The following is a 16,453-nucleotide window of genomic DNA, read 5'->3' on the forward strand; positions in this document are numbered from 1 at the left end:
CATTGCTATCATGTCTCCCCTAGTCCTTCTTTTGATTAGACTAGACCAGAGGTGTCCAACCTTGGCAACTTTAAGACTTGTGGACTTCAACTCCACAACTCTTAAAGTTGCCAAGGTTGGACACCCCTGGACTAGACATACCCAGTTCCAGCCACCGTTCTTCATATGTTTTAGCCTCCAGTCCCCTAATCCTCTTCACTGCTCTTCTCTGCGCTCTTTCCAGAGTCTCAGCATCGTTTTTACATCATGGCAACCAAAACTGGATGCAGTGTTCCAAGGGTGGCCTTACCAAGGCCTCATAAAGTGGTACGAACACTTCACGTGATCTTGATTCTATCTGTTGATGCTATCTATCTAAGAGGTTGCCACAAAGAAGAGGGAGTCAAACTATTCTCCAAAGCACTAGAAGGCAGGAGAAGCAGCAATGGATGGAAACTATCCAAGGAGAAAAGCAACCTACAACTAACAAGAAATTTCCTGACAGGGAGGACAATTAATCAGTGGAACAATTTGACTCCAGAGGTTGTGAAGGCTCCAACACGGGAGGTTTTCGAGAAGAGATTGGACAACTGTTTGTCTGAAATGGTGTATGGCAGGGGTGTCCAACCTTGGCAACTTTAAGACTTGTGGACTTCAACTCCCAGAGTTGAAGTCCACAAGTCTTAAAGTTGCCAAGGTTGGACACCCCTGGTGTATGGTTTCCTGCTGAGCAGGGGGTTGGACTATATGATCTCCAAGGTCCCTTCCAACTCTGTTATTCTGTATACCCTGTTAGGGCTGAATCTGATCAGGTGGCAACTGGTGGCCGGCACCAAAGCACCAAGAAATAGTGGGTGGAAGTTTGTTAAGGAGAGATCTAACCTAGAATTTAAGGTAAAATTTCCTGGCAATCAATGGAAGGGCTTGTCTCCTGGAGTTGTTGGATGCTCCATGGCTGGAGGTTTTCAAAAATAGACAGAATAAGATAAGGCCTCCTGCCTTGAAGGTCTCTGAGGTCTTTTTCAACCCTAGTATTTAACATTCTATAGTGGTTCATTTATGAGTGAGACCGATCATGTCAAGATACCCCCAAGAAAGGATAAGTATCCATTCATTTGAAAAGGCAGAGAAATCTTGGAAGATAAATTCTGGATTAGAGACCTATCTAAAAAGTTTGAACTGTCGACAGAAAATTATCTGCTGGGCATAAAGTTTCATTATTTGTCAGCAATAAGAGGCTTATTTTAGCCATGTTGTAATCTTAAGAGTCCTATCAAAATTTGGAATCTGGAGGGTCAAAGCTTAAAGAAAACTCCGGTGTGATGCTAGAGAGCGTACAGCTTTTTCTTCTGAAATTCGAGGAAAAAAATAAAATAAAATAAAAATAAAACAGGAGGGACAATGGACAGCTAATCTGAAGTACAGGACCCACCCTTTCTATTAAGACTTTCTATTAAGACTCTATTAAGACATTAGACAATAGCAATACAAAATTGCTTCAGACGATCACATTTAACAGAATCGTATTTTTTTTTGCAGTCAAGCAATCTACAGACAGAATAAGAAGTCAAGAAAGGAGTTAAATTTTTGACCTTGACAACTGCACAGATACTTGACCAACGATCAAGTTTTTCTTCAGTAAAAAAAATATATGCATTAAACACACACACACACACACACACACACGCAATTATTACAATGACCAAAACTGAAAAGCTGAGCCAGAAGTTCAAATTTATATATACATAGTTCAAATATATATATATATTTGAACTACTGGCTCAGCTTTTCAATTGTCATTGTCACAGAAGGGACATCGGGAGAAGGAAAAATGTTTTAATTCCACGATGTAAAAATCCAGGTTTATTCACGCAGTATCTCAAAGTTGGCTTGAAATGTATGAACCTTTGGAGAGTGAGTAAAATATCACTGCATGCAAAATCACCCCGATCTTCCGTACTAACTTAAAACAAAAAAAACGAATGAAAAGACTATAAAATCTTCTAAGCACTGATTTAAAACCTCCAGCTTTCCTGTTTTTTGTTTGGCTTTGGCCACTTCTGTCCCACGAATTACATTTTATCCCCACCCCCCACCCCCACCCCAATTTTTCACCTTTCCAAAACCACAAAAAGCAACTTTTGTCGGAAACAAAACAAGAATGGCCCGCTTCAAATTCAACCCTGTAAAAACCCACCTTACGTGCAATGCAACCGTGTCAAATTTATTCAAGGAGGCAATGATATGCAATTCCCTCCTTTGCACCCAGGTTTTTTTAAAAGAAAGCCAGGGCTGTAAATTCTGCCACTTCAAAGGAAACCCATCGCCCATCGATGGATTTGCTATCCCTGGAGTTGAGGTATTTATGGTCTTCCAGCTTTGCTCTCCAACAGAATTTCTCCTCTTCTCTTCTGGGCGCTTCCAGAAATCAAACCTCCCCTGTTCTGGAAACAAAGAAGATCCAGCCAAGAAAATAAATCCTACCTTTGCTACCCAGTTAAACAAGGGAGACATCCTAACAAGAGGAAAGCCAACCGAGGCTGGCCAGCTCCAATCCCAACTGTCTTCTCTTCTTCTTGGTCAGACTTTGGTCTCCCACATCTGTCTCGAGCATCGACTGCTTTCCAGAGGGACCAGGAAGCATTGCTTTCCCAAAGTGTGTGTGTGTGTGTGTGTGTGTGTGTGTGTGTGTGTTGCAAAGGAGGAATACGTTAGCTTCCTCCTTCAAAAGCAACTCTGAGCTCACTACTCCATGGGCTCTCCCTGAATGCAAGAGAGACGGGGCGGGACCAAGGCTAGTAGAGACCTCCCGTTGGCTCTTTCAAAAAGACAACTCCACCCCTCTCCTTCTCAAGAGGAGGAAGGAGGACAAACAAAGACTGCCCTGTGGACCGGTCAGGAAATTGTGAAATTTAGCAGCTGGTGGTTGAAGGAACATGCAGGGGCACGCCAAGGCAGGGTGAAAAAAAAAAAAAAAAAGATTAGGAACATAGACTGGCAACTTTTAAAGCCTGCTGGGATGAAAGGCAGCATTCATAAGCCCTGCTTTAAAAGAAACGGGCAGCTAGCAGTTGCTAGGACTTTGCGCAGAAGATCATCATCATCATCATCATCATCATCATCATCATCTTGTGGGACTTCAGAATTCAGACTGACAGGCACTTGGCCCACAACACGCCTGACATAATAATAGTTGGGAAAAAAAAAGGTTTGGTTCATTGACATTGCAATACCTGGTGATTCATGAATTGTAGACGCACAGCAAGAAAAATATCTCAAACTATCGGGACTTACAAATGGAAGTTGAGCGACTTTGGAAAAAGAAATCGTGTGTTATCCCAATTGTAATTGGAGTCCTTGGAGGTGGCCCCGAAAGGGCTTCCTCGCTATTTGGAAATTCTGAATTTATCAGACTTGAATACCCTGATTCTAAAAAAAAACACCCCACCCTACTTGGAACAGCTTAAATCCTCCGACGCTACTTGAACAGTTCCTAGGTCCTTGGTGAGGACTCGAGCTGCTGAGTTATCAACCAGCCCCAAAGGCTGTAAATCTCACTAAAGATTAACTAATAATAATAATAAAAATAAAAATTGCCTGCATCCATCCTTGAAGGGAGATGGGTGGTTCAGAAATGGGAAAAATAAATAAAAAATAAAATAAAATAACCCCTCCCCCTCCCACCAGCCCCTAAACCAGTTTTGCCTCTTTAAGAAGGAGAAAGCGTAAATTGTTATGCTGTGGTAAGATCTGTGAGGTCCTTGGCGTTCTCTGGGCTTGGTAGTTTTCCTTGCAGACGTTTCATTACCAAACTAGGTAACATAGTCAGGGTTAGAAGGGAGAGGGGTTTGCAGGAGGAAGAGGAGAAGGTGGTGTTGGTGGAGGAGGACTGTGAGGTCCTTGGTGCTCTCTGAGCTTGGTGGTTTTCCTTGCAGACGTTTTCTTACCAAACTAGGTAACATCATCAGTGCATCGTTACATTGTGCAAATATTTCCCCTGCTAAATCACAAAGCCACGTACAAAGCAGAGGTAGAATTGTCAGGGGATATTATTAATGGATGGCAATTTCATTGTTTTGGATGTTTCCTAATTGAAATACTGAGAATTGTCCAGCCTTCAATCAGGCCGAATGATATAATGGCTCCAATAAAGGGGAATATTCGTAGCTCAGGGCTCCTCGGTGCTCTCTTGAGTTTGGTTGTTTTCTTGCAGACGTTTCATTCCCCAAGCTAAGCAACACCATTAGGGAGAGACTAGCAAGAAAACAACCAAATGTACTGGCTGAGCCGCATACTGCTCAAACTGTTCATTAAGACCACTCTGGGGTGAGCATTGATGTGCAGACAGTGCATCATGCTACAGATTTTGGCAGCTTTCTAAATCAACACAGGTGGATGTTTATCAGAAAGCAAAGCTGAAGAGGCAAAAAAAAAAAAAAAAAACCAGGAAAAAGGAAAGTTGAGATGGCTTATTTTGTAAAACCTTACTGTGTGTTGTTCATGACAATAAAAAGAAAAGAACACAACAGCATATGTGTTTATGGGGATTCTCAGTCATCCAGGCCATGAATAGAATAGAATAGAATAGAATAGAATAGAATAGAATAGAATAGAATAGAATAGAATAGAATAGAATAGAATAGAAAAATGAATGGACTGGACTGGACTAGACTAGACTAGGAGTTGGAAGGGACCTTGGAGGTCTTCTAGTCCAACCCCTTGCTTAGGCAGGAAACCCTACACCACTTCAGACAAATGGTTATCCAACATGGCTCTGCTTTTTCAGGGGGCAACTGGACTTTCTGGTTTTGCTTTTGAAGCTGTTTCGCTCCTCATCCCAGAAGCTTCTTCAGCTCCGACTGCATGGTGGGGAACGGAAGGACTGATATTCCTTGCAGACAGCTGGTCATTTGCATCCTTTTGAGAGAGCCGTTGAGGCCGCTTGGAGGTTTGTCTGCATCCTCAGGCTCACCAGATGGTGCAATTAAACTCTTTGGTCCAAGAAAACTCCACACCCATTGGCACTGCTCAGGTCACTCTGAGGACACTGAGAAACAACCTAGAAATAAGGAAATAATTCCTGACAGTGAAAATAATTAATTGCTGGAAGGACTTGCCTTCAGAAGTTGTGGGTGCTCCAACACTGGAAGTTTTTAAGAAGAGATTGGACAAGAGATTGTCTGAAATGGTATAGGGCAGGGGTTGCCAACTTTTTGGACCTCAGGGACCACCAAACTCATAATTTTAAATCCCGTGCATCAGAGACCCTGGGAAAATCCCCCAAAAAGTCTGCAGAAAAATTCCCCATCCCTTTTTCCTACCGATCGATCATTCTTTATTTGGGATCGCAGGATACCGTCTCCAGCTCCATTCTCAGGGGAGGGAGAGAGAGAGACTTTTGGCTTCATGCAAGGAAAGCAGCATAAGCAGCAGAAGTCTTTCTTTCTCTTCCCCAAACTCCGCCAGAAATGAGTCTTTGCCGGAACAGCCTCTTGGAGCAGGAGGCCCTGCAGGGTCCCAAAGACTCATTTCTGGCGGAGTTTGGGGGAGAAAAAGAAAGACTTCTGCTGCTTTCCTTGCATGCAGCCAAAAGCAGAAGAAGAAAGAAGCGGAAAGAAGCAGCCTGGTGGCCAGGCTAGGAGCGTGGGGTGAGAGGCACAAATTCCCCCCGTCCGTCCCTTCTCCCCTCTCCTCACTACCTCGTGTTGTTTGCAATGCAAGCGATGCAAGCCTTGTGGGCAGCACAGCCTTGTGTTCCCGTGCAGCCTGAATTAATTGCTTTGGGGCTGACATTTTTCTGCGGACCACCAAAATTTTCTCCCACTGGTTGGCGACCACTGGACTAGAAGACCTCCAAGGTCTCTCCTCTCCCTTCCCTTCCCTTCCCTTCCATTCTATTCTAAATGTCTCTGCAGTTACTTTAAAGTAGGGGAAGCTGCCAAGTCGCCATTCTTCTGCTTCACTTAAAAGCCTTTTGCTAAATGTGAGAATGAACAGATTTTGTCTAGTAAATGCTTTTTCCAGAAGCTGTAAACACGGTTCTGTGTCCCTGGCTGGCTGAAGAGGAGAGTTATACGCTAAATCAGTTTATACCCTTTATCGTGACAAGATTTAAGACATTTGGCTTTCCGCTTTCAGAATTCCCCAGCCAGCAAGTCTGGGTATCTTAAAATTACCAGGGTTGTGAAACACTCTTCTATAAGACGAATAGAGCAGCGTTTCCTAGAGTGGACAAATTTTAAGACATGTGGACCTTAACGATCAGGATTCCCCGGTCAAAAGAGAAGTGAAACAGACCAAACTCTTGCCCATTTCACTTCTGCTTCCTTGTCTGGGCTGTAGAACGATTCCAAAATGCTTGAGAGAATCCAAACTGCCCAGGACAGACAATCCTGATGGCCTCTTAAAATGGAATTAGCACAATAGGGTGCATTTATCTGGTCATAACAATGTGTGTATGTGTCATGCCTCTGTTGAAGACTGACGCCGAGGGAGAGGAGGAACAGCCGGCAGGGAGTGGAATTGTGGCTCCAGAGGTTGTGGAGGAGGCTGGGGAAGGGCAGAGGCTGGCTGGGCAGTCAGAGGAAGACTCAAGCCCATCCCCTCTTCATCCTAGGCCACGCAGGGAGAAAAGGATAAGGGAGAAACGTGAATGGCATGGTTTACAGGGGAGAAAGGGCCTTGATCCCCTTCATGGGCTGCAGCTGTAAGGACTGTTTAAAAGGACGGATTACGCATGGGCCAGTGCTGGAAACAAAGCGTGAAAATATTTCTAGTCTGTCCGTTTTTATCTGAGTTTGGCGTCCTTCCCAGTGTGTGTTTTGATATCTGTGGACGACTTCAAGCCCTTATCCTGCCTTGTCTCCTTAATTGCTTCAGCGTGGTTTGTGTTGTTTTTTTCTATTTATAATTTATAGGTATTTTTAGTTTGGACGGCATTTCCTCCTTTTTGCAACTGTTTGTGGGGGGAGTTTTTTGTCTCCAGCCAAGGATATTTGGACCTTGGAGGACAAGTTGAAGGAATTAAAGGGACTTCACCTGTTTTTGTGCCTGTGTTGCTTTTGTATCCCACCCTGGGTCATCACAGTATGTTTGACTGTGGCAAGGTGTAAGATGCAGGTAGGAACAGCACAGTAGTGGGATTCCAAAATTTTTACTACCGGTTCTGTGGGCATGGCTTGGTGGGCATGGCAGAGGAAGGATACTGCAAAATCCCATTCCCTCCCCATTCCTGAGGGGAGGTTACTGTAAAATCCCCATTCCCTCCCCACCCCACTAACAAAAGAAGACTCAGCCGATCAGCTGGGACTCGGGAGGCAGAGAAGAGATGGAGTGGAGCCAGTCAGAGGTGGGATTTGCCAGTTCTCCAAACTACTCACAATTTCCACTACTGGTTCTCCAGAACTGGTCACAACCTTCTGAAGACCACCTCTGGAACAACATGCACTAAACAGCACAACCAAGTAGCTGGCATTTGTGTATAGCAAGGGTCTTCCAACTTGACAAGTTTGAGACTTGTGGACTTCAACTCCCAGAATTCCTGAGCTAACATGACAGGAGGAGGAATTCTGGGAGTTGAAGTCCACAAGTCTTAAAGCTGTCTAGTTTGAAGACCCCTGGTATATAGGGAGATCTGTATAGCATATGGGCTAGATCCAATTAATCAGTATAGAGTTGAAAGGGACCTTGGAGGTCTTCTAGTCCAGCCCCCTGCTCAAGCAGGAGACCCTATATAGGTTGAGGCAAGTGGCTGTCCAGTCTCCTCTTTAAAAACTCCAGTGATGAAGCACCCACAACTTCTAGAGGCAACTTCTGTTCCACTGGTTAATTGTCCTCACTGTTAGGAAATTTCTCCTTAATTCCAAGTTGCTTCTCTCCTTGATGGGTTTCCATCCACTGTGTCTTGTTCTGCCCTCTTGTGCTTTGATTCTTTCCTTCTTCTTCTTCTTCTGATAAGGTAAAGGTAAAGGTTCCCCTCTCACCTATGTGCCAGTCATTTCTGGCTCTAGGGGGTGATGCTCATCTCTGTTAGAAAGCCGAAGAGCCAGCACTGTCTGAGGACTCTCCGTGATTCATGTGGTTGGCATGACTAAACACCGAAGGCACACAGAACGCTGTTACCTTTCCTCCAAAGTGGTCCCTATTTTTCTATTTGCATTTTTACATGCTTTTGAACTGCTAGGTTGGCAGAAGCTGGGACAAGGAATGAGAACTCACTACGTTATGCGGCGCTAGGGATTCGAACAGCCGAACAGCCGAACGTTCTGATTGACAAGCTCAGCATCTTATCCACTGAGCCACCACATCCCTTAACTCTTCTCTAGGGTCAGTCTAATGCTGACCATTACTTGAGTAGATTATTGTATATAGACACGAGTAATAAATCATCTTAATCATCATCCTAGGTCCAAAATCACAAAAGATGGATGCCTGCCCACCCAATTAATAGTTAATAAGGGCAACGATTTCAATCATTAATCAAGGTGACTTATAAGTTGCATTCATAAAGCACATTCCCATGGAAAGCAGATGCTGTTACATCATCTCAACGTTTCAGACTGAGAAGTCCATGCTGCGGTTATGACCAAGAATGAATCCCAAGGACCTTCTTCATTGGCAGAAGCTGGGACAAGTAACAGGAGCTCACTCCATGATGCGGTGCTAGGGATTCAAACCGCCGACCTTTTTGATCGACAAGCTCAGCATCTTAGCTACTGAACCATCTTCTGATCTTCTGATGCTTTCCTCCTAAGTCTATGTGGGAGAACTCACAAAAGGTCATGGAGAATAAGAAAGCTAAGATCCGGTGGGACTTTCAGAACCGGACAAACAGACAGGTACTAACCAATCAACCAGACACCCTCGTACCAAACAAGAACCAGAAGACAGCGGTGGCGATAGACGTAGTAGTGCCAAGTCATGGCAACATCAGGAAGAAGAACTATGCGAAGCTGGAGAAGGAGAAGGTCCTGAAGGAAGATCTAGAGAGGTTGTAGAAAGTAAAGGCCAAGGTAGTTCCAGTGGTGTTAGGACCACTTGGTGTGGTGATTCTTAAACTGGGAAAGTAACGCTAACAGATCCCAGGAATGATATCACGACAATCACTTAAATATGAGCCAGCCGTGTGCTGCAGCTGCCAAAAAGCCAATATATCAGATAAGAGTTAAGGCATGTGGTGGCTCAGTGGCTATGACGCTGAGCTTGTCGATCAGAAGGGTCAGCAGTTCAGCGGTTCGAATCCCTAGCTCCGCGTAACAGAGTGAGCTCCCATTACCTGTCTAGGCTGCATTAACAGAGGGATAGAATCAAGATCACATGAAGTGTTCGTGCCACTTTATAAGACCTTGGTAAGGCCACACTTGGAATACTGCATCCAGTTTTGGTTACCACGATGTAAAAAAAGATGTTGAGACTGTAGAAAAAGTGCAGAGAAGAGCAACAAAAATGACCAGGGGACTGGAGGCTAAAACATATAAAGAACGGTTGCTGGAACTGGGTATGTCTAGTCCAGGGGTGGGCAAACTTTTTGGCTCGGGGGCCTCATTGACTTTTAAAATTTGACAGACGGGCCGCCACCTGGTGTCGAAATGCCTGTCATTACAAGTCAAAATCAAATGAATGCAATCATTCAATCATTCACATCAAACCTTAATTCTGTACCAATCTTCGGCGGGCCGGATTAAAAAGACCAATGGGCCGGATGTGGCCCACGGGCCATAGTTTGCCCACCCCTGGTCTAGTCTGATGAAAATAAAGAATACGGGGGAGATAATAGTAGCAGTCTTCCAAAATCTCAGGGGTTGCCCCAAAGAAGAGGAAGCCAAGCTAAGCACCTGAAGGCAGGACAAGAAGCAATGGGTAGAAACTAATCAAGGAGAGAAGCAACCTAGAACCAGGGAGAAATTTCCTGACAGTGAGAACAATTAACCAGTGGAACAACTTGCCTCCAGAAGTTGTGAACGCTCCAACACTGGAAGTTTTTAAGAAGAGATTGGATAGCCCATTTGTTTCCTGTATGAGCAGGGAGTTGGACTAGAAGACCTCAAAGGTCCCTTCCAACTCTGTTATTCTGTAAAACTGCAGTTATGGGAACAGCTAAGACAGAACTCCCAAACTTCTGGGCTTCTAGTAGAATACTTCAGGCTGATTATCCCATTAACACACACATAGACACACATACACACACACACACACACACACACACACACATTCAGTAGGGGTGCAAACAAGAACCCTGGAGAACTACAGCTGTGTTTTCTCGCAAAGCTGAGAGCCACTTCCTCCAGAAGAATAAATATGTAGTAGACACACACACACACAAAACCATATTGTTGGCATTTCACATATACAGTAAACCCTTGTGATAAATCCAGGTAAACCTCATTGGGAGATGGAAAATTTTGGGAGACGGGTTCCATAACATCTAAAATTGCCCTTTTCAAGGTAAACAAATATTATGACCTGCAACTGAGTAAAAAAAATGCAGCCTACCAACAACAAGCATAAACTTTTGTTTTGGTTTTGTGTGGGAACAACTGAGATATAGTTGAGTCCGAATGTGACGACTCGATTCCTCGTGAAATAATTTTGTCTCCTGCCTTTATTTTATTTTTTTACAAATAACTCAAAGTGGCAAACATATCCAACACAATTTCCTCCTCTTTTTCCCCCCCCCTTCCACAATAACAACCCTGCGTTGGCCTGAAACAGAGTGTCTTCTCCCAGCTGGCTTTCATGGCTAAGGCTGGACTTGAACTCCCAGCCTTGCTAGCTCAGATGTTAATGTTCTTTTCCCCCCTGAGAATGTAGTCTCAGAATCTGACAACACCAATTCGTTCAAAACTTCACCCCTCCACCAGCTTTTAGAGCCTGCAATCCATTTTCTACAGAGGCCCAGAATTCTAGCTGAAAGCTTGCAAAATTTGGTTACTGCAACCTTACAATAGTAGTACTCGTCTTTTTGGTTTCCTGTCTTCGTTACCTCAAAGTCTTGCAAGACTGAAAAGCATGTTCCCCCCTCTGTTAAACTTGACTTTCCAGAGAATAACAGAACAAAGTTGGAAGGAGGTCATCTAGTCCAGTGGTCGCCAACCAGTGGGTCACAGCCCACTAGTGGTCTGTGAAAATTTTTTGGTGGGCCCCAGAGAAACGTCATCCCCAGAGCACCCCCCAAAGCAATTAATCCAGGCTGCGCGGGAACACAAGGCTGTGCCGCCCACATGGCCTGCGGGAACCCTTCCCGCCCACTCACTTCTCACCTGGAAAACTTGCCTGCTAAGTTACTATTTTTCCTTTTCCCCCCCACCTGACCGTCAACTGTTCTGCTGTGCCGGGAGATTTAGATTAGCTAGAAAGCAGGAAATTGTTGGATTTCTTGCTTTCTAGCTAATCTCTAGATCTTTAGACCTTCCTTAGGACTGAAGCTTCTATTATTCAGTGCAGACTCAGGTAGCTGATGGCAGAAAGATAGATCTCTGAGTGAATCTGTGATTCTGTGAGCAACTCAATCTGCCTGCCTGATTTGCCTGATTTGGGGTAAAAGTTGCTCTTTTTTTAAATAAAAAAAATCAATATTTACATCAATATTTATAATGTTTGCATACAAGCCATGCCCAGCCAGTCACATGATCACCAAGCCACATCCACAAATTAGGCCACATCCACAGAACCAGTTAAGAAATTTGAATCCCACCCCTGCCTCTGTGTGTATGTGTGTGTGTGTGTGTGTGAGAGAGAGAGAGAGAGAGGTTAGATCAGATCTCTCTCTCTCTCTCTCTCTCTCTCTCTCTCTCCCACCAACGTCAGCAAGCCACCATCAGTCAAATTCATATTAATGGTCCCCGGGATTTAAAATTATGAGTTTGGTGGTCCCTGAGGTCCAAAAGGTTGGCGACCCCTGTTCTAGTCCAGCCCCTACTCAGGCCGGAAACCCGAGAAATGAGAAGCTCTTTTCTGAAGTGCTTTCTCCACTCCTCTTTCTTCTTTGGACTGAGATAAGATAACCTTTATCATCACACTGGCGCACATTAAAAATGAAATCCCACTGCCTTCTCTCAAAAGTGTACACATCTATAACATTCATGTACATACCGTGTTTCCCCGAAAATAAGACCCTGTCTTATAATATGTTTTGCCATCAAAAACGGCACCAGGTCTTATTTTCGGGGGATACCATCCACTAACTAACCTCACTTGCGCGCATCACCCCCAGCCTTCTTTTCCCGGTAAGAGTGGTAGCCTCGAAGCTGATGATAGCGGTCTTCCAAAATCTCTGAGGTTGCCACAAAGAAGAGGGAGTCAATTTATTTTTCAAAGCACCAGAAGGCAGGGCAAGAAGCAACGGATGGAAATTAATCAAGGAGAGAAGCAATGTAGAACTAAGGAGAAATTTCCTGACAGTTAGAAGAATTAACCAGTGGGACAATTTGCCTCCAAAAGTTGTGGGTGCTCTAATACTGAAAGAAGAGATTGGACGGGTCCTTTCCAACTCTGTTATTTTGTTATTCTGTCATATAAATAGATTTCCCCTTTAAGTTTAAAGCTGGAAAGCCATAGACAATAATTGTATAGAAAATGAGAATGATAACATACAGAGTGACCTAAACTTTAAACACCTCTTCCCCCCAGGAAGCACATGCGTCCTGCTTCATAACTAAACTCCACTCAGGTTTCATGAGCCCATCAATCAAGTCAGTTTAATTCCCTTAAGAAATGGAAATAACATCATGCTCTCAACTCTTGTTATGCTTCAGTCAGCAAAAAAACCCAAAAAAACATCCAAGGCAGATTAATTTAGATCGCATGATGTCATCGAATAAGTTATTCAGAAGCACAAATGTGCTCCATTATCTATAAAGGAAGGAAAAGTAATTAGTTTCTTTTCTTTTTAGGTACGCTAAGAGCAGATGCACCAAAGACAAATTTCTTGTGTACACTTGGCCAATAAAGAATTCTATTCTATTCTATTCTATTCTATTCTATTCTATTCTATTCTATTCTATTCTCTATTCTATTTTTTCCTTATTCTATTCTATTCTATTCTATTCTATTCTATTCTCTATTCTATTTTTTCCTTATTCTATTCTATTCTATTCTATTCTATTCTATTCTATTCTATTCTAATTCTTATTCTATTCTATATTATTCTATTCTATTCCATTCCATATTCTTTATTCATTCTTCTGTTCTCTTCTATTCTCTTCTATTCCATCCCATCCCATCCCATTTCATATTCTATTCTATTCTATTCTATTCTATTCTATTCTATTCTATTCTATTCTATTCTATTCTATTCTATTCTATTCTATTCTATTCTATTCTATTCTATTCTATTCTATTCTTATTCTATTCTATATTATTCTATTCTATTCTATTCTATTCTATTCCATTCCATATTCTTTATTCTTCATTCTTCTGTTCTCTTCTATTCTCTTCTATTCCATCCCATCCCATCCCATCCCATTCCATTTCATTCTCTATTCTATTCTATTCTATTCTCTATTCTATTTTTTTCCTTATTCTCTTCTCTTCTTATTCTCTTCTCTTCTTATTCTATTCTATATTATTCTATTCCATCCCATTCCATATTCTTCATTCTTCATTCTTCTGTTCTCTTTTATTCTCTTCTATTCCATCCCATTCCATCCCATCCCATTTCATTCTCTATTCTATTCTATTCTATTCTATTCTATTCTATTCTATTCCTGATTAGTTTATTAGGTGGGTTAAAAACTTTACAGTATATAAAGCAATAAGAACAGACTGATCAGCTGGAGAGCTATAGAGAAAACAGCTCCAGAAAGCACTAAAATCAGTCTTCATTTGATTGTTGATGATGAAGGCTGACTAAATTGGTGATGAATGCACAGATACAGATTAACAGAGTTGGAAGGGACCTTGGAGGTCATCTAGTCCAACCCCCCGTCGCCCAAGCAGGAGACCCTACACCATTTCTGACAAACGGAAGTCCAGTCTCTTCTTGAAAGCCTCCAGGGATGAAGCACCCACAACTTCTAAAGGCAACTTCTGTTCCATGGATTGATTGTTCTCACTGTCGGAAAGTTTCTCCTTATTTCCAGGAATCTCTCCTTGATCAGTTTGCATCCATTATTCCTTATCTGGCCTTCAAGTGCTTTAACAAATAGCTTGACCCCTTCTTCCTCTCTGTGGCAGCCCCTCAAATATTGGAACACTGCTCTCCTGTCTCCCCTGGAATTCTAGTCCTAGTCCAACCCCCTGCCTAGGCAGGAAACCCTACACCACTTCAGACAAATGGTTATCCAATCTCTTCTTAAAAACCTCCAGTGTTGAAGCATTCACAACTTCTGGAGGCAAGTTGTTCCACTGATTAATTGTTCTAATTGTCAGGAAATGTCTTATTTCTAGGTTGCTTCTCTCCTTGATGAGTTTCCATCTGTTGCTTCTTGTCCTGCCTTCAGGTGCTTTGGAGAATAGCTTGACCCCCTCTTCTTTGGGGCAGCCCCTGAAATATTAGAACACTGCTATCATGTCTCACCTAGTCCTTCTTTTCACCCAGTTCCTGCAACTGTTCTTCATATGTTTTAGCCTCCAGTCCCCTGACCATCTTTGTTGCTCTTCTCTGCACTCTTTCTAGAGTCTCAACATCTTTTTTACATTGTGGCGAACAAAACTGGATGCAGTATTCCAAGTGTGGCCTTACCAAGGCCTCATAAAGTGGTATTAAAGCGATCAATATCTTCCCCTCATAATTCCTAAGCTTCTGAACCAGCAAGATCTTGAGATCATCACAGATAAAAGATGAGGATTTGGCGATACGATAATAACCGTATATAATATACACAGAAAACAGGAAAATTCGAACTCCAAGTACAGGTGGGTTTTTGACTTACGACCCCAAAGGAGCCCAAAATATATTTTTTTTTGTAAATTTTATTTGAGTTTTCACAAAGAAAAAAAAATACAAATAAAACATCTTTTTTGAAAGTAGCGTAATCCCGGGTTACATTTCTTCGGTCAGACACAAATTCGACTTCATGCTCATTTTTATATTCTATTCCATATCTTATTACTGTTTTACATTTTCAGCATAGCTTCTCCCCTCTTTTAATTTTCTCAATTTTATTTTAATTATCTCATCTCAATTCAAATCATTATATTTATATTTTTTGTCTGTCCTGTTTCAATTATCTATTATCTTTTCTCATTAAACAAAATTTCTCCTGTAGTTACTGATTGGAGTATGAGGCCTTTATATCTTTTAAGTTTATCCATTTAACTCTTATTTAGGCTTCAATATATACCCTAAAGTTATAACATTCACTATAATACATAACTTCCATTCAGATTCTGCTTGGTACATTCTTAAAATACACACTATGTTCTTAAAAAAAGAAAAAATTATAAATGTATGTAATTAAAACAACACTTTCCATTCCAATTCAATTCTATCATTAATATTAATATTCATTAAAATCTTAACTTCTTTACCATTACTTTTCAATTAAATATCATACTTCTATGGGAACAATTATAAGCTTTCCATAATTAATTCCCCCCCTCTTCACTTATATTTTATAAAACATTAACTAATTAAGATGTTCCCGTTCCTTCCTAATTCAATTTTCTCATTTATTTTATTTCACTTATTTTATTAACAAACATTTCACTAAATTACACTATTTTATCCCTCATTTTAATCATACATTGTTTCCAATTTTCTAAAGTTATTTCTATTACTAATATAACAATACAATCTTATGTACCTTTACAGAATCCCTTTTTCAGTTAAATTTTCACCCATTATCTCTAAATAGGTCCTGTTTCTCTATATCTTGTTCCGGTCCTTTGTAACTTCTTTTCCTTTCCTTCTTCTGTCTCTTCTTCTCTCTCCCCTTTTTACCCCCTTGTCTCTCTACCTCTATTTCTCTCTTCTGTATTCCCCTTTTCTGTTGCTTTCCAGTATTATACTTATTTTCGAATTATTTTTCTTTTCTTTGGTTGTTTTTTAAAGTCTTAAATTCTCCATTCTCTTTCCCCCCCTTTCCTTTTTCTTCCCCACATGGAATTACTTGTTCATTAAAGATGGCTTCTTCTTTGTCCCAGTCTTCTTGTTTTGCAGACGTTTCTTGTTGTTTCTCATAGTTCCAAATCTCCTTTTCTAAGAATTGAAAAATGAAGCCAAAAGAACCCTTCCCTTCTTGTGCATCTTCTTTGTACTTTTTAAGCTCCATTTTCAATTCATCTAAAAGTGATGCCATTGTATAAATTTTTAAACAACCACCTGATTAATTTTAGTCATTCAAATGTAATAACCAAGAAACCAAAGATCACCAAATAATCCAAATACACGCAGGCTGTTTCTTTTTGCTCTTTTTTTTCACTTTCTCTTCCTGGGGTTACTGTTTAGTTACAAAGTTTCAGTTAAAATGTATCTTTTAGAAGTCTTATTGAAGTTTTACTGTAGATTCTTTTTAATTCCAGGCAGTCTCCTCCC

General features: G+C 41.6%; 1 protein-coding gene across 7 annotated transcripts in view; it reads right to left on the reverse strand.

Annotated features, from left to right (window-relative positions):
- TBC1D1 (TBC1 domain family member 1) overlaps window positions 1-16,453 on the reverse strand; it is a 96,563-nt gene that overhangs the window by 60,144 nt on the left and 19,966 nt on the right. Inside the window, exon 1 of one of the 7 annotated variants that reach the window (XM_087965834.1) lies at window positions 2,464-2,753. The exons of 5 other annotated variants lie outside the window; for them this stretch is intronic. In XM_087965834.1, the coding sequence (XP_087821960.1) occupies window positions 2,464-2,493 (30 nt within the window). In that variant the 5' untranslated portion in view covers window positions 2,494-2,753. Of the gene's footprint in view, window positions 1-2,463; window positions 2,754-16,453 lie in introns of those variants that run through there. One more of the 7 variants, XM_087965833.1, reaches the window with a different exon arrangement.

This window comes from Notechis scutatus, chromosome 4 (genome assembly GCF_049901735.1).
Source record: "Notechis scutatus isolate UNSWTSFEM ecotype Mainland chromosome 4, rNotScu1.2, whole genome shotgun sequence".
Classification (NCBI taxonomy): domain Eukaryota; kingdom Metazoa; phylum Chordata; class Lepidosauria; order Squamata; family Elapidae; genus Notechis; species Notechis scutatus.